This window comes from Carlito syrichta, unplaced genomic scaffold (assembly GCF_000164805.1).
Source record: "Carlito syrichta isolate Samal-C Ts95f unplaced genomic scaffold, Tarsius_syrichta-2.0.1 Scaffold126439, whole genome shotgun sequence".
NCBI classification, from domain to species: Eukaryota; Metazoa; Chordata; class Mammalia; order Primates; family Tarsiidae; genus Carlito; species Carlito syrichta.
The window spans coordinates 734,840-757,080 of NW_007070535.1; the positions used below are offsets into that span (position 1 = coordinate 734,840).

At 38.6% G+C, this 22,241-nt stretch overlaps 1 protein-coding gene across 1 annotated transcript in view; it reads left to right on the forward strand.

Annotated features, from left to right (window-relative positions):
* Positions 1-22,241, forward strand: part of LOC103250029 (protein unc-80 homolog) — a 58,272-nt gene that overhangs the window by 12,607 nt on the left and 23,424 nt on the right. Inside the window, exons 5-7 of the mRNA XM_021707818.1 lie at positions 2,845-2,968; positions 7,709-7,782; positions 12,016-12,155. Coding sequence (XP_021563493.1) covers positions 2,845-2,968; positions 7,709-7,782; positions 12,016-12,155 — 338 coding nt within the window. The remainder of the gene's footprint in view (positions 1-2,844; positions 2,969-7,708; positions 7,783-12,015; positions 12,156-22,241) is intronic.

Below are 22,241 nucleotides of genomic sequence, written 5' to 3' on the forward strand. Positions count from 1 at the left end.
TGGGTTACTTGCAGGTAACCCACTGTGAACTTTGCACTGGGCCACATTCCAAACATTCTGGGATGGGCCACTTTCGTTTGTAAAGTAAATACTTAAGCTTCTATAGAATTGTTTAACTTGGCATAAATCAATCATCTTAGGATGAAAAAGGTTTATAGAATATATCAGTCACGGATTAGGTTATCCTTTGTTATGGGATTTTAAGATTATCATATGAAAAGGGTTTAAAGGCAAACATTGATTAAGTTTTCATGGATTAAGGTTTCTGGTGGGTGGGGGATGCCCCTCCCACATCTGACTTTGTGTATAAAAGACCCATTGTAATTCCCAATAACACACATCGCTTCTGCACTAGACTGGAGTCCAGTCTCTTTCTCTCTCTCTCTCTCTCTCTCTCTCTCTCTTTCTTCTTCCTCCCCATCGCCGATGCCATCTCCACTTTTGGAGTACCCTGAACCCGGCTGGAGCTGGTCTCCAGCAATGGTATCTACTTCTGATGAGGCCTTAGGAAGCTTTTGGTTGTGGTGGAAGGAGAAGGGGGAGCAGGAATTACACAGCAACAGTAGAAGCAAGAGAAAGAGAGGGAGGCACGAGGCTCTTTTAAACAACCAACTCTCGCGTGAACTAAAAGAGTGAGAACCCACTCCTTATTGTGAGAACCGCACCAAGCCATCCACAAGGGACCCACCCCCATGATCTAATCACCTTCCCCCAGGCCTCACCTCCAACACTGGGCATCACCTGTCTGTATGACCGCCAAACCAGACCATGGTCTAAAACTTCAACACCTTGCCTGACACATCCCTTTCCTTGCTTTACTTCTTGACTTTTGCACCATGAGCAGGGATTTTCAGGTGCTTTGTTCACTGTCATCTTCAAGAATCTTGTATAGTACCAGGGAAATAGCAGGTGCTCTATAAATATTTGTAGACTAAATGTTGAGTGAATTTGACCCAATGCGATGTGTGCTTTCCTCATACTCCCACAGAAAATCCTAGATGCATTCCGATTGTAGACCACCTGCTGTGGCCCTGCTGCTAAGTAGTGTGGCAGCCCAGTCTTGCCTATAGGTTCACATAAAAGCCCTCTCTATACCAGGGATTTCAGCAGCTTTTTCAGATGAAGATTCCTTGACATTCAGCTACATTCATTCAGAATAATACAGATTCACTTTTCATTTTCCAAGTTTCTTTATTTTTTTATATATTTTATTTTAAAGATGTGGGGTACAATTCAGGATTAGGTGCATAAGTGGACATTGTATAGATAAAGTTTGGGCCTCCCTTTGGTCCCCACTTTGCTTGGTTTGAGATCAGGTACCCTTAATGATGTTGTGTTCCCTCCCCCTCCTACCCCAGCAGTATCCTGCTACTGCCAATCCCTTTCTTAGAGTATCATGGTACATGTTCAGGCTCTGCTTATGAGTGAGAACATGAGGTACTCAGTCCTTTGTTTCTGTGACAGATCACAGAGTATTATTGACTCTAAATCCATCCAAATTCCTGCAAAGTCCATATGCTTGTCCTTCTTTATGGCTGTGTAATATTTCATTGTGTATATGTACCACATTTTTCTTCCAGTCCAGTTTCGATGGGCAGCACGGTTGGTTCCATGTTTTTGCTATTGTGAATAATGCTGCAATAAACGTGCAAGTATCACTGAGTATATTCCCAGTAAGGGGATTGCTGGGTTATAGGGAACGTCAAGAAGTGGGGCGATTTCCAATTTATTTCCAGTCTTTTTCCTTTTATCTCAGTGGCTTTTAGCTTTGGCTATGTGTGAGAGTCACCAGGGAGAACTTTAGAAAACCTCACAAGATTCTAATTTAATGGGTCTGGGTAAGGGAGGTGAGTGATACCCGGGTCTCCTACTTTTAAAAGTTCCTGAAGTAATTTATGCAAGCCAGGGTTGCAAATCAGTGTCTTAAGTGAATTCCTGAGTCTCATTTCTCTGTGATAATATTCTCTGTTTCCATCTTTAAATCATTCAAGAGACTGTGGTGTTGAAGATGTACTCTCAGGATGTCACATATTTGTACTTAAGCAATATGAGATTGCATTTTAAGTACCTCAGCCTCTTAAAACAATGTAAAGATGGAAGCAGAGAATGTGCTCCTGGAAGAAACCTTCCAGTGAAGATAGACGGAGTGAGCATGAACCGTAAAGTCAGCCTGGTTCCACAAGTGTTTACGGAGTATCTAATGTGCACCCAGTTTCTCATGGTATGTTAAGCACTGTGAAGATACTGAAGCTAAAGGGGAATGAGGATGCTTGATATATCCTTGCGCTCAAAAAAATGAAAGATTGTTAAGAAAACATTATAAAACAACACACTATGAAGGATCAAAATATGTGTACCTGATTTCATGACATACAGGAGGTCTGGGTAGGGTATATGAGAAGATAGGCCGGAGAGTAGAAAGTCCAGATAACCAGCATCTGAGGATACTGTCTTATGAGGGAGAAATAAGGGCAGTTAAATAAGGAAGAGGGATGATCATGATAACCACAAGCAAAGAGATCAGTCAAGATTCTTCAAATAAGCAGGCCCTAATCACTGAAAACACAGGACAGTATTTTGTGTGTTCCATGCTTTACCCAAAACTGTTTTTGTTAGTTACTGATCTTGTATAAAACAGGCAACTGTGACTTTCCTAGTAATTTCAGTGTTAACTTAGTGTCATTAGTTTACTCTAGATTCACTCGCCTGAGTGATGAAAAAAGCTTTGGGAGATCAACCTCCTCTGAAAATAACCTCGTGAATGATGTGAATCCTTACCTTGACTGGCTCCTTTGACCGGTTCTTACCTGTCAGTTACTGGACATACATCTTCTCTTTCCCCAGGAATCTGACCTCACCTTTCGTCTGGCCAGTGGGCTCGTGATATGGCAACCCATGTGGGAGCACAGACAGCCTGAAGTCTCTGGCTTCACAGCTCTGGTAAAGCCCATCCGGAACATCATTACAGGTTCGTGACTTGGACACCCAGTGGGACATTATTACCAGATTCCCTCACACATAGTAGTTAGGGTGATGGGATGATTTGCTCTTAAGAAGCCAAAAAGAAGCAAATCTCCCCACGGAGTTGTCTAGGTGTCCCAGTGAAAGGCTTATTCACATGAGGAGAAACTATTCCAAACCAGGGGCACGTACATTTCTATTAAGGATGTTGGGTAAGTCATTTAACCTTTCTGTGCCTCAGTTTCTTCATCTGTATAATGGGAACTAAAATATCACGTGGATAGGACTTATAGGACTGTTCTGAGGAATAAAGGAGTTCATGTATGAAAAACTGCTTTGAAGTATGCCTGGCACATAGTAAGCAGTACCTGCTATTATTATTATTATTATCATTATTATTATTATTATGTCATCATCGTCACCATAACCATCATTGGTGAAGCAGAGGCTCCTTAACAAAATCATCTTGGGGTTTAGTTGCTATCGAAGCATTTCACTTCAGGAATTGTCTAATGAGATTGTCCTATTTTTGAATTGTAGAAACTAGCACAACATGATAGGTTGAAAGGTGGATAGAGGTTCGTGCTTCACTCCCAATCTCTCTCTTACTGTGTATGTAGCCTGACTTCCCTGAGCGATTCTGTTTATGTCAAATAGATGTGATAATGCCACCCCATACTAAGAAAGAAGTGGGAGTTCACATCAAGTGCCTGTTTCTAGTAAATGCTCAATAAATTCCACCCTACTATTTTCAATTCTGTTTTGAACATCAATAATAAAGTCTTAAATGAATTAAATTACATAAAGAATCTACTGAAGCATATATTCATATATGTATCCTAAATATATACACACATAAACAGAATAGTTTACTTAATTCTTGAGATTTCTATGTAGATAATGGAGGATTATGCATGTAAAAGGACTTTATAAAGGGAAGGAAATTATAAGCAATTCTTGCGTACTTTTATCCCCCTATAACTTAACACAGCCTTGCAAGGTACATAAGATGTTAAGGAATTGTGTAAACAAAAGAGTGCGGTATTATTCATCTATTTGATAAGATACTTATAGTGACAAATATAGTCTTTCAAAAGGGGGATGAAATAGTTTTCATATAGAAAAAGCAGCCTAACTGCACAATTTACATGCATACAAAGCATTAATCTTGATATATTATAAATTCAAGAATAATAGTTTGTCATAGATTCCAATATCAAAAGAATAAGTATCATAGCCAGAAATCTGCTTCAGATTCTGTGTGTGGAGTGAGGTTAATTACTTAGGATTAAAACAATCTGAGAGTAAAGACAGGACACATATGACACTATTTTTAAAAAACTGAAAAAAAAGACAAACAGAAGAAAATAAAATATGCTAAAGTATAACAGAATAACTCTTGAAAAAACCATTGATTAAAGAAATTTAATTTTTGATGTTTTAGTCTTTCTATCTCCTTCTGCTGTGAATGGGAAAAGTTACTTCAAATTTAGAGCTGTCTCTCTCTTTTTGATTAATATATAAGCTATCATTTAACACATATATAAAAACATAACACATATACAAAAACTACTAAGAAACGGTGTCCCTCCAAGGAAGGACTTAAGTTGTTTACTCACCCTCCTTCTGTTTCTGGGTGATTTCACAGTGGATTTCTTTCCCTTCTGTCTGATGCCTGTGGCCTTGAAGTGGTGCCCAGCATCTAAAGGAAAATTAGACTCAGCTTAGACAGCATGGCCAGAAGAAAAAGCAATGGCACATGGTGACCTTGGTAAATCACCTTCCTTCTCAACACCAGTTTACTCATCATTTAAATCAGACTTTGCTGTCTTAGTTTCCCACTGTTCCTGAGCCTCAGATAAAGATGTAACTCACTGGAATTTTACATCTGGGACAGCTTCATGTGATGGTTAAAGCACAGACTCTGAAGTCAGACAGTCCAGGCTAAAATCTTTTTTTTTTTTAAATTGGGGTCTCACTCCATCACCCAGGCTGGAGTGCAGGGGCACACACATGGCCACCCCAGCATCAACCCTCTGGGCTCAGGTGATCCATCCGCCTCAGCCTTCCTAGTAGCCAGAACTACAGGCACACGATCCTACATCCGGCTAATTTTTTATTTTATTTTACTTTATTGTAGAGACGAGTTCTCGCCATGTTGCCCAGGCTGGTCTCAAACCCTCGGGCTCACGCAATTCTCTCTCCTCGGCTTCCATCAGTGCTAGGATTACAGGCTTGAACCTTTGTGTAAGGATCGAGTGACCTTGGGCAGGTTAAACTCCCTGGGCCTTAGTTTCTTCCTCTGTAAAATGCATATAATAATATAGCAGTATTATAGAGTTATCGTCAGGGCTAAATGAGTTAACATAGTCATTTGCGCACAATGATATTTTGGTCAACGACTGCCCGTCTATATGACAGTGGCTCCATAATATTGTAATGTAGCTGAAAAATTTCTTGTCACCTAGTGATGCTGTAACTGTCGTGACATCACAGCAATGTGCCACTCATGTGTTTGTAGTGATGCTGTTATAAACAAGCCTACAGTGCTGCCAGTTGTATGAGAGTACTAGCACATACAATTATGTGTAGTCCTTAATGCTTGATATTTTTTTTCCAGCTTGGAAAATATTGTTTATTTAGAAAGTAAATTGGAGAGAGGGAGAGAGAAGGAGAGGAGATTCGCCTCCCCAAGATAGAGGAGGGGGCTAAAGCTAGGAAACATGGCTTGGCCATGGCTCAAAGAGCCACATGCCACACCAGAGTTTACCAAAGCAATGGCCAATACTTGGTATTAATGACTAACAGGTGTATGTATTTGGTGTTTTATCTTACCGTGTGCTCTTTCTGCTTATAAAAAAGTTGACTATAAAGCAGTCCCAGACAGGTCCTTCAGGAGGTATTCCAGAAGAAGGTATTGTTATCTTAGGAGCTGACAGCTCCATGCATGTTATTGCCCCTGAAGACCTCCCAGTGGTTCAAGATGTGGAGGTGGAAGACAGGGATATTGATGATCCTGACCCTGTGTAGGCCTAGGCTAATGTGTGTTTGTGTCTGAGTCTTTAACAAGAAAGTTTAAAAAGTAAAAAACATCAAAGAATAAAAAAGCTTATAGACTAAGAATACAAAGAAAGTAAATATTTCATACAGCGAATTCTGTAAAGTGTGTTTGTGTTTTAAACTAAACGATGCTACAGAAGAGTTAAAAGGTTTATAAAGTAAAAAAGTTACAGTAGCTCAGACTGATTTATTATAGAAGGAAGAAAACTTTTCAAAATAAATGTAATGACATCTAAGTGTACAGTGTTTATAAAGTCTCCAGTAGTGTATTGTAATGTCATCTGTCTTCATAGTCATACACTCTCACTCACTAAATCATCCATAACACCTTCCATTCCTGCAAGCTTGATTCATGGTAAGTGCCCTATATAGGTGTGCCATTTTTAAATCTTTTATACCATATTCTTACTATACGTCTTCTATGTTTCTATACATCAATACTTACCATTGTGTTACCTTTGCCTACAGTATTCAGTACAATCACATGCTGTGCAGGTTTGCGGCCTAGGTGCAATAGGTTAGAGCAGGGGTCCCCAATCCCTGGGCCATAGACTGGTGCGCACCAGTCCGTGGCCTGTTAGGAACGGGGCTGCACAGTGGGAGGTGAGCGGTGGGTGAGGGAGTGAAACTTCATCTGTATTTACAGCCATTCCCCATCGCTCACATTACTGCCTGAGCTCTGCCTCCTGTCAGAGAGTGGTAGCATGAGATTCTCGTAGGAGCACAAATCCTACTGCGAACTGCGCACGCGAGGAATTTAGGTTGCATGCTCCTTATGATAACTGAATGCCTGAGATCTGAAACCGAGCTGAGGAGGTGATGCTTGTACTGGGAACTGCTGCAAATACAGCTTAACATGAGCAGTGAGGTTTGACTGCACAGAGACCTTAATAATTCAACTGCTTGCAGACTCATATCAAAACCCTATCCGTGATTGGCAAGTGAGTTGATGTACTTCAGTTTTACAGCTGCATTTGGTAGCAGGCTTTAAGTCAGACACTTATTTTAGTCTGTATGTGGCCTGTCTGTTATTTTATTGACCACTTTTTTCTGAACCTCTTTTTTATCGTGAGTTGTATAAGTATTTCATTTCATATTACAGTATGATAATAAAAGAAATAAAGTCCACAATAAATGTTATGTGCTTGAGTTATCCCGAAACTGTCCTCCACCCTGGTCCATGGGAAAATTGTCTTCCACGAAACTGGTCCCTAATACAAAAAGGTTAGGGACCACTGGGCTAGACGATACAGCCTAGGTATGTTGCAGGTTTGTGTCAGTACACTCTATGATGTTCGTACAACCACCAAAGTGCCTAATGATGCATTTCTCAGAACATACCCCCATCCTTAAGCACCACATGACTGTATATGTAAAATGCTTAGAACTGGACTTGGCATATATTAGGTGCTGAGATGCTAACTATTATCACTATTTTTAGTATTGCTAACTTTTTAACACCTTATCCTACTTGGATTGAGTTGAGATGGATATCTACATTGATAAAAAAGGAATAAGATTTTTGAACTGGTTATTTGATTCCTCTTACAACATGTATTAAGCGTCTTCATTTAAGGTGATAATGATCCATTAAATGTGTTTCAAAATTTGAAAAAGAAATGAACTTAGGAAATTAAAGGAACTTACAATCTTATAACATGTGATGAAATTTCTCCCGTCTTTTCAGCCAAGAGAAGTTCTCCTATCAACAATCAAAGTCGGACCTGTGAATCACCAAATCAAGACACAAGTCACCTAGAGGTTAGTTTACTGTAATCATGAGAAGAAGGGGAGCGGGGAGCAGTAATTCTTTGGACGTACTGTAGTGTGAAGGGAAAGGCCTAAGTTCTAGAACATACTCCCAGGCTCAAAGCCAAGCTTCCTCCCTGATTATGCAACTTTTAACGGCCTTTGGTTTTCTCTCAGTCTCGTATGAAATTTAGTTTTATGCATCTCCTAAAAGTGCGGAAGTGCTGACACAAGACAATATACGACTAGTGTTTTATCTCGATGGTTAGTGTGTAATGAGTGGCGCTTTATCTTAATGACTAGCACATAACACTCAATAACTGTACGTTATCATTACTCCTCCCAGATTACATAAAGTATCATCTTGTTCTCTGTCAATTATTGAATCCCCAAATGTTTGTTAGGTAACTAATGTAGGTAAGATAGTGCTGCAGGGGAGAAGTGGCGGGGGAAGAGGAAGGAGGTGTAAGATAAATACAGCACTATCCCTTAAGGAATCTATGTTTCATGAGGAGTCAAGACTAACTTACATACAACAGAAGATACAAAATAAAGCAGAGGATAATTCAATGCAAATTTATCACAGGGGTTCAGAAAAGAAAGGAAAGGCCAAGGTAGTTGAAAGCTACTTGGAGCTGGGCTCGGTGGCTCAGCCTGTAATCCCAGCACTTTGGGAGGCCGAGGTGAGCGAATTGCCTGAGCCCACGGGTTTGAGACCCGCCTGGGCAGTGAGACCTCATCTCTACAATAAATCAAAAAATCAGCCGGGCGTGGTAGCGCACGCCTGTAGTTCCGGCTACTTGGAAGGCTGAGGCGGAGGGATTGCCGGAGCCCAGCGGGTCGAGGCTGTGGTGGCCGGGAGCGGCCACTGCACTCCAGTCTGAGCCACAGAGTGAGACTCCAACTCAAAAAAAAAAAAAGGAAAGAAAGCTATTTGGAAGTGAAGACTGCCATTCTCTGAACATATCATTAGATGACCTGCCTTCACTTTCATTTCAATATGTGTAAAATGAAACTTGCTGTCTTCCATCAAAATTGTGTCCCCTTTCCAACTGATGCACCGCGGCCAGGAATATCATCACCCCTTTAACCCTCCAACCTGTAAGTTTTGGAGTCCTAATATATCGACCACTTACTGAGTAATGACTAAGTACAGACTGTGATTTATGTGTTGAAGGTGTATACTTTTTCACATTTAACATCTTTGAAATCGAGTGTACTTGGCAACCTTTGACCTTTTGCAGTCTCCCTGTGGGTAACAGTCTTGATTTGTTGTTGTTCTTGTGCAGCCTGAATTTGGTCGTCTCTAGCCCCAAATTACGCAGCATCAGGCATAGTGGCTTGGAAGTATATGTCAGAGGGAATGGTGGGATGCTCTTTTAAGAAGTAGCACTTAGCTGGGCTCGGTCGCTCAGCCTGTAATGCTGTGCTTTGGGAGGCTGAGGTGAGTGAATTGCCTGCACCTGAGGGTTTGAGACCCGCCTGGGCAACTTGGTGAGACCTCATCTCTACAATAAATCAAAAATTAGCCTGGTGTGGTAGCGCGCGCCTGTGGTTCCAGCTACTTGGAAGGCTGAGGTGGAAGGATCGCTGGAGCCCAGCAGGTCGAGGCTGAGGTGGCCGGGAGCGGCCACTGTACTCCAGTCTAGGCGACAGAGTGAGACTCTGACTCAAAAAAAAAAAGTAGCACTTAAAAAAAATAACAGTGTTGATACAAAGGATGTTACTCTTGAGGAAAACTCAAGTATTAACAACTCTGAGATGAAAATGTTAAATGTGAAGAAGTCTTAAGAACACCTACACCAATTTATTCCATTTATACTTACTTTTTACATATATATAGGATGGAAATAAAATCAAAAGGTATGCCTCGATAAGTCTGAAATAGGTCTTTCAACAAATATACAATAAAAAAATTCCTCACTTATACGTGAAGTACCCTAGTTTAATTAACAGGGTCCTTTTGTTCTTAATAATACATAAAATAGTGATGTGTCTTATAAACGATGACATCTTGGAAACAATGAAATCACAAATCTTGTATTGGTTTTACTTAATCTTCTCTAATTGATTTCTTCCTGAGTCATATTGTTTTCTTTTTGTTAAGTTACTCAGATGTGCTCTTTATTCTCTCTGCCCACTACTATCCTCTAAATCCAGAACCTTGGATTTTCTACCCCCAGACTGCTTCATATAATTCCACTTCATCATCCCTGACTAATCTTCCCGATGTATAATTTATTGGTTAGCTTATCATTCCACATAAGCTGTTATGTGCGAGGTGACGTCCTTTTATCCTGTCCCTTTCTCCTTGGGAGCTTTAGAGCAGATCCTGTGGACCAGCACCTCAAGACCAGATTGCTCTTCCTAGTTGTCCATGCCGCCTACCAACTGGCACCATCCTTCCTAATGACCCTCTCTCTGATTACCCCTTAAGTCAATTAAGCATTGCGTCCAACTTACAGTGCATGCTCATTTTAGCATCTGAATCTTTGCTCAGACTGTTCCCTCTAGCGGGAATGCCTGCTTTCCTCCTTACTCCATGTCTAAATCTCATCCTTTTAAGGAACAATTAAGATCTTAATTTCCCCACGAACTCTTGTCTAATTAGCTTAAACCCACACTGTCGAATGCAGTAGCCACCAGGCCCATGTTACTATTGAACACTTGAAAGATGGCTATTCTGAATTGAGTGTAGACTGTATACTGGATTTTGAAAATGTAGTATAAAAAAGAATGTAGCTCTCTTCCCTACTGAAAAAGTCTTGACCCTTATTGCAATAGATTTGAATAAAATCCTCATTACTATTTTGAAAAAAAATTGTAAACATCTTAATAATTTTTGCATCGATTCTATGTTGAAATAATAAATTTTGGTTAAGCAGAATATATTATTAAAAATAATTTACCTGTTTCTTTTTACTATTTTTAATGTGGTCTCTAAAATAGTCAAAACCAGATACGCAGCTGTCTGTGGCCTGCATTATATTACTATTAGACGTGCTGCTCTGACATTTGCTTACCTGTCTTAAAACTTAACTGTAAGCACTTGAGTTTAAGGTTCAGATTCTTTTTTTGGTTGTTTTTTTATTTCGAATCAGGGTCTCACTCTCTTGCCCAGGCTGAAATACAGTGGCATGCTCACAGCCACTGCAACCTCAACTTGCTGGGCTCAGGTGATACTTCTGCCTCAGCCTTCCTAGCAGCTGGAACTACAGGCACGTGCCACCATGCCCGGTTGGATTTTTGCTTTATTGTGGAGATCGGGTCTCGCTAAGTTGCCCAGGCTGGTCTCAAGCCCCTGGGCTCAGGAAGTCCTCTCGCCTCCGCCTCCCAAAGTGTTGGGATTACAGGCATGAGCCATCGTGCCCAGCTAAGGTTCAGATTAATCTAATTTTTAAAAATATCTCGAATCACCTGAGACACACAGAATATGCTCATGCTAACAAATTATGTATTTGATCATGTTCAGAAGACTTATTCCATAACATTTCTAGCTGTATTTGTCTCTCTATGCATCATGGTAGAATAATGCTGTATTTTGTAAATAAAACTTGAAATTGTAAGGGATAAACTTCTAGATAGATTTTTGTGGATCTTTATACTTCAGTAAAGAATTGCATCTATAAAACCTGTGGAAAAATATCTCACATTACCTGGGCAGATTACATTTGTTAACTAAGTGTAATTAAGATAAGCTACAAGGTAAGAGAATTGCTGAATATATACTTATAAATCACAGTAAAGGTCATCATGTGTGGTTGGAAAAGTATCCTGTACCCCTCCCCTGATGAAAGAGGAAAAAAAGCTTGAACCTTGCATTTCAATTCTCGTGTTCTGGTTTTAAACTTATTAGCTCCTACTAACCTGGTGCTTTTTTTTTTTAGCCTTATACCCCTACTCAGTTCACCTCAGTATGATGAATTGTTGATTTATAACTCTCCTGTAGATACTGGACATGGTGAGGAAAATAAAAGAATCAAAGACAAAATGAAATAAAATATATAGAAGTAATTAGCCTAGTGCTTGAAATGACACAGAGGATCTTTACAAGTCTGTTTCCATTCTTTCTTAGATGACGGCACAAATCACTTACCTAAGACATTATAATCAGTTACACTGGAAAAAAACTCCAAATATATGTATATACATATATGTAACCATGTGTGTCATATGGCAGCTAATTCTAGAGAATATACCTAAAGGAAAACAAATAAACTAATCTGCTATGTTCACCTTTAAAAGGGACTCCAGGTGGTCTGTGAAACATTCCAGTCAGACTCCATCTCACCTAAGGCCACCATTTCAGGCTGCCACCGAGGAAACTCCTTTGATGGAAGTCTGTCCTCCCAAACTTCCCAGGAAAGAGGTCCATCACATTCCAGGTACAGAATTGCAATGTTAGAAAAAAATGTATCATTGGTCATCAAAAATTAAATATGCATTTTTAGCTACATTGATTGCCTCTGTTCCTTCAAATCTATATATGTAGGAAATGTGTATTCATGGTCTTGGTCAAAGTATAATTAGAGTAATAATTCCAGAAATCTACTTATGAATGGCTCTCATTTAAACAAGCTAGGGTGGAAGTGGGAAGACATACCTGACTTAATGAGGTGACATACCTGACTTAATGAGGTGTCTGAATTAGAAACTATTTTAAATGTTTAAGTGCAGAAACATAATCAACAGATTATGTTGCAGAGATGTTAAAATATTTGCTTTAATATATAAGGATATTTTATACCAGTGGATCCTTGTTTTAGAATGGGTACTTCTAAAGAACTTAGGAATTAAAAAGTCTGTTCTTCTTAAGCACTCTTATTCTGCCCTTGTTATTTTATGTACATGGTGAATTTGCTTGAAAACACCCTCCCCAGAAACAAGAACTAGTCGACTCCTTCCTACTCCTTGATGGAAATGTGGACACCTGTAGTCATGAAGCTTGCCCTAAGGGGTGAAAGTTCCAAGACCACTTTCTTTAGCCATTGATCAGTTGATTAATATTTGAGCTATTTTCGCTTTTCATCTATTATGAACAATGCTACAATAAACGTTCGCTTACAAATTTTAGTGTAAGCATAGGTTTTCATTTCTGTTGGTGCTATACCTAGGAGTGGGATTTCTGGCTTGTATGGCAAATTTGGGTTGATTTTGTTTTTTTAAGAAACTGCCAGATGTTTCCAAAATGACTGTACCATGTTATATTCCCACTGGCAACATATGAGAATGTGTTTTTCTGTATCCTCAGAAACCTTCGTTATTGTGTCTTTTTGATAGCTATTCTAGTGGGTTTGAAGTAAGATCTAATTGTGGTTTTAATATACTTTGTCTTAAATGACTATGATGTTAAGTATATTTTCATGTGCTATTAGCTGTTTGAACATATTCTTTGATAATAGGTCTATTCAAACATGTTGCCCACTTTTTAACTGGATTGCCTTATTATTACATTTTAAAAGTTCCTTGTACAATCTGGGTTCCAGTTTTTTACTAAAAAAAGATTCACAGCTATTTCCTCCGAGTATCAGACTTACCCTTATATTTGATGATTTTTAAATGACCTGTTTTCATGTGGCACCAGAACCAGACTACATAGGTACAGTGTTTTTGAAAGAGTTCTTAGAATTATTGAAAGTATGGAGCCATGTATACACAATTGCTTTTTTAATGAAAAATATTACTATGTTATGCTTTAAAAGTATGTAAAGAAAGTGTTTATCTTTGTGTCTTTTTTTGACTTTAAAAGCAAATAATCAGTTGAATAATGTTCTGCTGGTTGAGACTATGAAATTGTGACAGCAAATTTGGTTTTGTAAACAAGGCTGTTTGTGCATATCTACTAATATGCTGTCCCATATTATGGGTGATGATGAGTGCTTAAAATCGTATCATATGTGTGGAATCTAAAAGTGTTGAACTCATAGAAGTAGAGATTAGAATGATAGTTACCAGAAGGTGGAGGAGGAGGATGAATGGAAAAAGAGAAGCTGTTGATCAAAGGATGCAAGATTTCAGTTAGATGGAAAGAATAAACTCTAGCGATCTATTGCAAAAAATGGTGACTATAATAAATAATAAAGCATCATATATTTCAAAATTAGTTAAAAAGTAGGTTCCGAATATTTTCATCACTGAAAGTATGTGAGGTGGTGAATTTGTGAATTAGTTTGATTTGATCTTTCCACAGTATAAACATTTATCAAGGCATCATTGTACTCCATTAATATATAATATATACAATGCTTATCTGGCAATTAAGAATAAAATCTTAAAAAATTAAAAATAGAAAATAATTTGGAAGGAATTCTATGAGGATAACTAATCTAATCTATTGCCATCTAGCTGATGCACTAACAACACTTTAACTACTTAAACACTTTAAGCAATGAGGAATTCATTACTCTCTGATGAACTATATTTCATTTTTAGATAGCTCTATTTAGTGGAATGTCCTTATATTTGACCAAAATATGCTTTTTTATAGTTTCTGTCTATGGTTCCTGCATTAATTTTTTTTTTATTGCTGTGTAACAGATCACAACAAGCTTAGAGGTGTCAAACAATACATATTTATTATCTCAAAACTTCTGTAGAGAAAATCCAGGCACAAGTTAGGGTCTTACCGAACTGGAATCGGGGGGTCTGTATGGACTGTAGTCTCCTCACATGCTTGACTGGGGAAAGATCCACTTACAAAGTCTCTCAGGTTTTTGACAGAATCCATCTCTTTGCAGTTATAGAACTATGGCTGTTCTTTTCTTACTAGCTATGGGCTGGAGGCTGGTCTTAGTTCTAGAACTTGTCCACAGTTCACTTCCACATGGCCCTCTCCATAGGCTAACTCACAGCAGTGCAGCTTACTTCTTCAAAACCAACAAGGGCGAAAAACGATCTAAAATTCCAATCTGGTAATACGGAGTCATTATAATGTGACATAACCACAGGAATGACATCCCATCACCATGGTTACAGAAGTGAACCTAATTATGGTAGTGACATCCCATTACCTATGCCATATTCTGTTGGTTATAAGCAAGTCAAAAGTCCTGCCTGCAGTCAAGAGAAGGAGATTATACCATGTGGGAATCAGAGCATCTCCCCTAAAATCTGCCTGCACCATTCTTTTGAAGATGTGTAAACTCTTCCCATATAAGCCTTCATATAGCTCTAGATAGCTCTATTTAGTGGAATGTCCTTGTATTCAAAAGTAACCATTATGACCACCCTCACAAGACTCTCATTTTATTTGATGTCTCACAAAGTTATCAATGACAAAATTAAATCAGATTTGTGGAAAGATAGTTACTTAAGACACAGACTAAATAGGATAACAATAATAACTATTTTTTTTTTACATCTTCTATGTACAAAACAGTGCTTCAGTCTTTACATTTGTGGTATTATTTAAATATGAACTTATTCATTTATTTTTATTTTAGTTAGATGGCACCACTATTGACTGATATATCTCAGTCAAAAATATGAGGTTTACTCTACTCCAAGTCTTTTACATTCTGACTTCCTAATAGTACTTAAATCCTTTCTCCCCCCTAACCTCATAGTGGCTGCTTTAGTTCAGATTCTTATAATTTCTTACTTAAATTCTGCAACTGCTTCCAAACTAGTCTTTCTATAGTCAGCATTACCTCCTCCTAATCCCTTATAGATGTACTGTGGCCAAAGTGATAATACCTGTGGACTAAAGAGACAAGTTACCTGCACTAACCATACCAACAGACAGTGGTGAAATAGGCATAGGATTCCTGCTGTGGATGTGTCTTTTCAAATGGAGGAAATGGGAGGTACTGGTCCATAACAGTTCTGAAATTAAACTTGGAAAAGAGTTGGAAGCCCCTTGATTAGAACTCAGTCCTACTCTTGCCCATGGCTCTTGGCTCCTTCCTCTGAGCTTAGTAATTCTATCCTCTGAGTCATCTTTCTTTTTTCCAGAAAGTGGCACAGTCAAGTAACTTCCTCAGCCTGATTCCTGCCAATAAAGTGTTGAGGGTCCAGCAGCCACTTTTCATTTTGTGCTGCCTGTGGAAGTGTTTTTGCTGATATAATTCTTTCAAAAACTTTGTGGGTCTACTGTAAATCTTATTAGAGTCTATTAGAATGGACAAAATACACATCCACAAATCTAAGATAATTCTATCTCTATTTGTACTTCTCTTGAATTGCAACAACCTTAAGTTTCTTATAAATTTTCTCCTTCTCCCTCTTTTGATAGATCGATAGATAGAGAGATAACAGTTTCAAAGTCTTTAGAAAGTCTATTGTCTAATGAAACAATATTCTTTGGCATTGTTTTAGATCATCCTGAAGTCTTAACAAATGGCCGTAGAACTATACCATTGGCTTCATATTTAGACCATGTTTTTCTCAACAGTTTCCTAGATTCGGTGTTTGCTTGGAAGCCATTTCTTAATTTTAGCATTATCTGCCATCTGGAGAGGCTGAGATTTTTCAAAATGATCAAGTCTCAGCTCATTAGTCTTTAACAGTTCTTCCTTTAGTTCATATCTTTTCTCCCTCAACTTACTAAAAACAGCAGGAATAAGTTAGAAGTTACCTTCAACATTTTATTTGGAAATCTCTTTTGTTAGATCACCCAGTTTTGTTAAGCACATTTTTTAAACTTTCCATGTCACAGCAAGCAACTTTCTGTCACTACATAAAGAAAGTCTTCCTCTTCCAGTTTCCAATAGTTTGCTGCTTACTCTTTGTTAAGCCCTCACCAGCGACCGCCTCAAAGTTCAGGAGTTCTACTTGCAATCTGTACAAGGCAATTTATGCTATATTTTTTAACCCACTCCTCAAAGGCTTAACTTACCTACTGCTTGATTCCACAACCGACTTTTACTTGCAATCTGTGAGTAAACCTTTCTTAAAATTTGGAGTGTTATCTTTGTTCCAAAATCTTTATTAGTTATCAAATTGTGTATAACAAATTACCCCAAATCTTAGCAAATTAAAACAGAAGACATTTATCATCTCACATAGTTTCTGAGGATCATGTATCTAGAAACAGCTTATCTGAGTGATAGTGGCTCAGGATCTCTCAAGATGTTGACCAGGACTTCAGTCATCTGATGGCTTGACTGGTGTGGAGGATCTGTTTTCAAGCTGACTCAGATGGCTATTGGCTAGAGGGCTCAATTTCTTAGCATCTGGGTCTGTCCATAAGGCTGCTGAAGACATGGAAGCTGGCTTCCCCAGAACAAATTCTCCAAGATGGAAGCTTCCGTGTCTTTTATAACCTCATCACTGAAGTGACATACCATCACTTCTACCGTATTCTGTGGATCACACCAACCAACTCTGGTACAGTGTGGAAGAAGAATACACTAGTGTGAATACCAGGAGGAAGGGATCACTGGGGGCTAACTTGGAGGCTGGTAATGATAATGTCACCATCATCTTATATATTAAAATTATTGCCGGGCTCGGTGACTTAGCCTGTATTCCTGCACCTTAGGAGGCTGAGGTGAGTGGATTGCCTGAGCCTGCAGGTTCAAGACCCACCTGGGCAACTTGGTGAGATCTCATCTCTACAATAACTTTAAAAATCATCCGGGCGTGGTAGCACATGCCTCTAATTCTGGCTACTTGGAAGGCTGAGGCGGAAGGATTGCCAGAGCCCAGCAGGTCGAGGCTGCGGTGGTCGGGAGTGGCCACTGCACTCCAGTGTGGGTGACAGAGTGAGACTCCAACCCAAGAAAAAAAAAATTATTGACTATTTTTGTAAATTGTCTTTGCATCAATTATTGAGCATTCCTTTTCCATTCATTCCATTTATAAAAATTCCAAAAAGTTTAATTTAATTTTGTATAAGCATAAGTAACCTCTTACTTCAAATACTATACTTCTGCCTGACATTAATAAGAAAAATTATAGAAACTAATATCAGAGTAAAATCATGAGGTCATAAAATATCCACGAGCTCATGTTTCCTACATAATTTTTTCAGACATAGTAAGCACTAGAAATTTACAAATATAAACAGCAAATAGTGTTTCTTTCCTCTGACAAAATCAAATGTTAATGGTTCCAATCTGATTTAATTATAAAAACAAAGCCAGATGTAATTTCCAAGATTCCTGTTTGTAGAAGGACATTTTTTCCCCATTCTCTGATATTTCTACACTCATGCTTCTATGTATATATGCATTCCTTGACACATATGTGCACACAGCCACCCACAGCACACATACACCCACGTGTGTTAATTAGACATGAATCAGTGGCACTTTGGAAAAAAATGAATTAGGTTTTCTCTCTGCCTAGCTACAGTGGTTGGTTGCCATGGAAATGATGCACAAGATTTATTTTTCAGAAAATACTGATGTTAATGTGTCTTCATTGGAAGAGTTCATGGATTAATTAGATGAGGAGAACTTTAATAACAAGGTCATGCAAATATCCTAGCAACAAAAGCTGTCTGCTTGTATCAAACAAATCCAATTCATCATCTCTTTTGCATTGACCTTTACTTAACTGCATGACAGTCTTCCATGTACTCCGCAGTCATTGAACAGGTAGCTAGTTTTTTAAATTAATGTGAGATTTCATCTTTAATTAGTATATTCATGGATTTAATTTATGCTTCATTAAATATTGCATAGGGTCAGCAGACTTATTTCCACATCTCTCTGCCTCCATAGATTGTCTGTTATTTCCGGCATGCTTATCTACCTTCAGTGCTCTCTACTGTCATGTCCCAACCTTGATTAACAATAACTTGGTTTCCCAAAGCCATAGTTGCTTGGAAAATAGGCGAAAGGGAATTCTTATCTTTTTCTGAAAATCTTTCTATTGTATTATGTTGTTTGTTCAATGCATATAATTTTGTATAATACTAATTATAAAAACATATTTACCAGCCTGGACCACATAATGAGACCTCCTCTCTATATTAAAAAAAAAAAAACCTAACATGGTGGCACATGCCTTTAGTACTCACCACTCTGGAGGCTGAGGCAGGAGGATTGCTTGAGCCCAGGAGGTTGACTCTACAGTGAACCATAATCGTGCCAGTGCACTCTAGCCTGAAAAACATAACAAGACCCTGTCTCAAAAAAAAAAAAAGAAGAAAAGAAAAGAAACACACACAAAAATTTTTTTTTTAAGTTTTAAATGTATAAAAGTTAAAAATAAGTAAAAATTATCATGGTCCAACAGGTAACTGTAAAAATCATTAACCTTTTGTAAATATTATTCTTTTTATTATTTATATATATATCATTTAGAAAAAAGTTGTGTTTATGTTCTTTCATAAAATTTTTATTTTTTCTACAAAATAACAGATACAATCATAGAATATTAGAGTTGGAAAGAACTTTTCTGTCACATGATACAATCGCTTCCCTCATAGCATTTTACCACTTATGTACATTTGTCTCTCCTATGTTAATTAGATATTGGGCTAGTTAATTAAAACTTTTATCACTTAATGTCACTGATAATGCTGTCTTAAATACAATAAAATATATTGATAATTCTTGCTTTTTACTGAATACTCAGTGCAGTACAACTCACACTTTAAGTCAAATTAACAGGTGCTATAGGTTATAAACATTACTTACAGAATGCCTTGTTAATTCACTATTGTTCAAACAGTCTCTTTCAATATTGGACAGCTGAAATTTGAATTTACTTAACAAATTTTGTTTATATGAGATACAGACATGTTTTTAGTCTGTGACCACAGCCTTATATTGATGGGATCTCATTGTTCTGCAGTCCAGCATCTGCTGAACTGACATGCTCTGTTGGAAAGTAGTTCATGCCTACGGGACTCAACTGTATAGTTGGTAATTACTTTCAGTCAAATAATTTTGTGTGTAGAGAAATACAAATTTAGTCATCTGTTGCCCTCAGGAACAAAATTGTCAACACACACTCTTAGTAATGGTGTTTTCATATAGAAATTGTTTCAGATATGGACCTAAAAGTGCAAAAATCATGCATCATGAGGAGAAGACCAAAAAAAAAAAAAAACCCCAAAAAACTGGAATAATCTTTTGGGGGTTGGCCCTTTGTAGTACAGGTTTCCCCTGCTAGGTAAGTGTTCTAGGAACTGATCAGCATCATATACCAGCTAGCGTTGTTGTGAGAGACTGTGGTCAGCTTCAGTGAATTTTTTTTTTTTTTTTAGATTCTTTCAGCACATTGCTCATTTCATGATGGATGGTTTATGAGCACACCTGCCCACACCTTGCTGAGTGTTAGCAGTTTTTGACCAAAAAATGGCCTGACCCCCATGCCCCACCCTTGATTTTTAGCTGAGGATGTGGTAGATCTTGGAGTACTTTCCATGTGATGATGAGTAGAACGTATATTCTGTGCTTGTTGGGTGGAGTATTCTGTGGGTATCCATAAAGTCAATTTGGTCAAGTGCCAAGTTGAAGTTTCAGACTTCCTTGTAGATTTTTTGCCTCAATGATCTATCTAGAATTGTTAGTATTTTTTCTTTTTTTGAGTTGGAGTCTCACTCTGTCGCCCAGACTAGAGCGCAGTGGCTGCTCCTGGCCACCGCAGCCTCTACCTGCTGGGCTCCGGCGATCCTTCTGCCTCAGCCTTCCAAGTAGCTGGAACTACAGGTGCATTCTACCACACCCAGCTAATTTTTTTTTATTTATTGTAGAGATGAGGGCTCACCAAGTTGCCCAGGCAGGTCTCGAACCCTCAGGCTCAGGCAATCCACTCACCTCAGCCTCCCAAGGCATGGGATTACAGGCTGAGCCACCGAGCCCAGCTGTTAGTAGAGTATTTAAGTCCCCAGCTATTATAGTGTTAGAGTCAATGTCTTTTTTTAGTTTACTTAGTAGCTGCTTTATAAAAATTGGGGTCCCTCTGTTGGGTGCATATATATTTATGATGACTGTTTCTTGTTTATGGATTGAACCTTTTATCATTATGTAGTATCCTTCTGTATCTTTTTAAAATTTTGATAGCTTAAAGATTGTTTTGTCTGATATTAAGATTGCAACTCCTGCTTTCTTTTGTGTTCCATTTGCCAGAAAATTTGTTTTTCATCTTCTAACTTTGAGGCTGTGAGTATCCATTCTTGTGAGACGTGTCTTCTGGAGGTAGCATATTGATGGGTCATGTTTTTTTAATCCAGTTTGCCATTCCATATCTTTTCAGTGGTGCATTTAGTCCATACACTTTCAGACTGATTATTGAGATGTGAGAGTTTATCCCTGTCATGAGACTCTTGCAGAGTTTCTGTTGTTGTTTGTTTATTTGTTTGGTGGTTTTCTTTTGATTTGGGGATATACATGTATATGTATATATATATGTGTATGTATATATATGTATATATATTTACATACATATATATACATATATATGTGTGTGTGTGTGTGTGTGTTTTCAAATTTGCAATCATGATGCATGGTGTGTTGATTCTCTATTTTCCTGCATTCTTGGGTGTGTGTGATCACATAAACTCTTAGGATTGAATGTCTGAGAAGGATTACAATTCTCCATCACTGATGAAGCTTAGCTTAGTTGGGTAGGAAATTCTTGATTGGAATTGTTTATCTTTGAGAACTTTGAAGATTGGACTCCAGTCTCTTCTAGCCTATGTATTTTCTATAGATAAGTCTGTGGCTATTCTAATTGGTCTTCTCCATTAGGTAGTCTGACCTTTCTCTCTTTCTGCCTTTAGTATTTTTTCTTTTATGCCTATGTTGTTGTATAAGTGAATTACTATGTGTTTAGGAGCTGGTCTTCTCATTTGATGCTTTGCATGGGTTCTCTGAATGTCTTGTGTTTGAATGGTCATGATGCAGATTTTTCAGGTCAGCCTGGGCTTCAAGAGTGTCAGTTCAATGAGTCAGCCAGCCAAACCCCAGAAAGGGTCATCAAGGGGCTGGTAAGCCTAACCCCAGAAGTGTCAGGTCTAATGGGCTGGCAAGCCAAGCTCTGAGAGTGTTGATGGTATGGTGCGCCGGCAAGCCTAGTTCCTGAGGTGTTTCAGCTTCGGAGTTTTGCCTTCTTCTGGCAGCATTCCTGGTTCAGCCAGCTCCAATGATCTTCTGCAACTCTTCAGGGTTGAGGTTCTTGTCTCAGGTCACAGCTCTTCAGAGTTGAGGTTCTTGTCTCATGTCCAGCAAGAATGGGGGATGCCGACAGTCGGAAAGTGAGAAAGCAGGATTTATTGAGAGGACAGAGAAGCTCCCACAGTGAGAGGGGACCCAAAGGGGTTACCCAAATGGGACTGAAAACCTGGTGCTCCTATAGTCCTAAGTTCAAGCCGATTGGCTAGCACTAGCTGTGAGCTCTAGCTGTTCTGGTTGGTCAGTATTAAGGTAGGGACTTAATGGCAAGCTGATTGGTTGTTTTTCAATCCCAGCTGGGAGCACTTAAGTTTTAGCTTGAGAGGCTTGCAGGGAGGTTGTTTACCAACACTGAGCCTGGCAGGCCTGCCAGGAGTTCACTGCATTGTTACCAGAGGACTC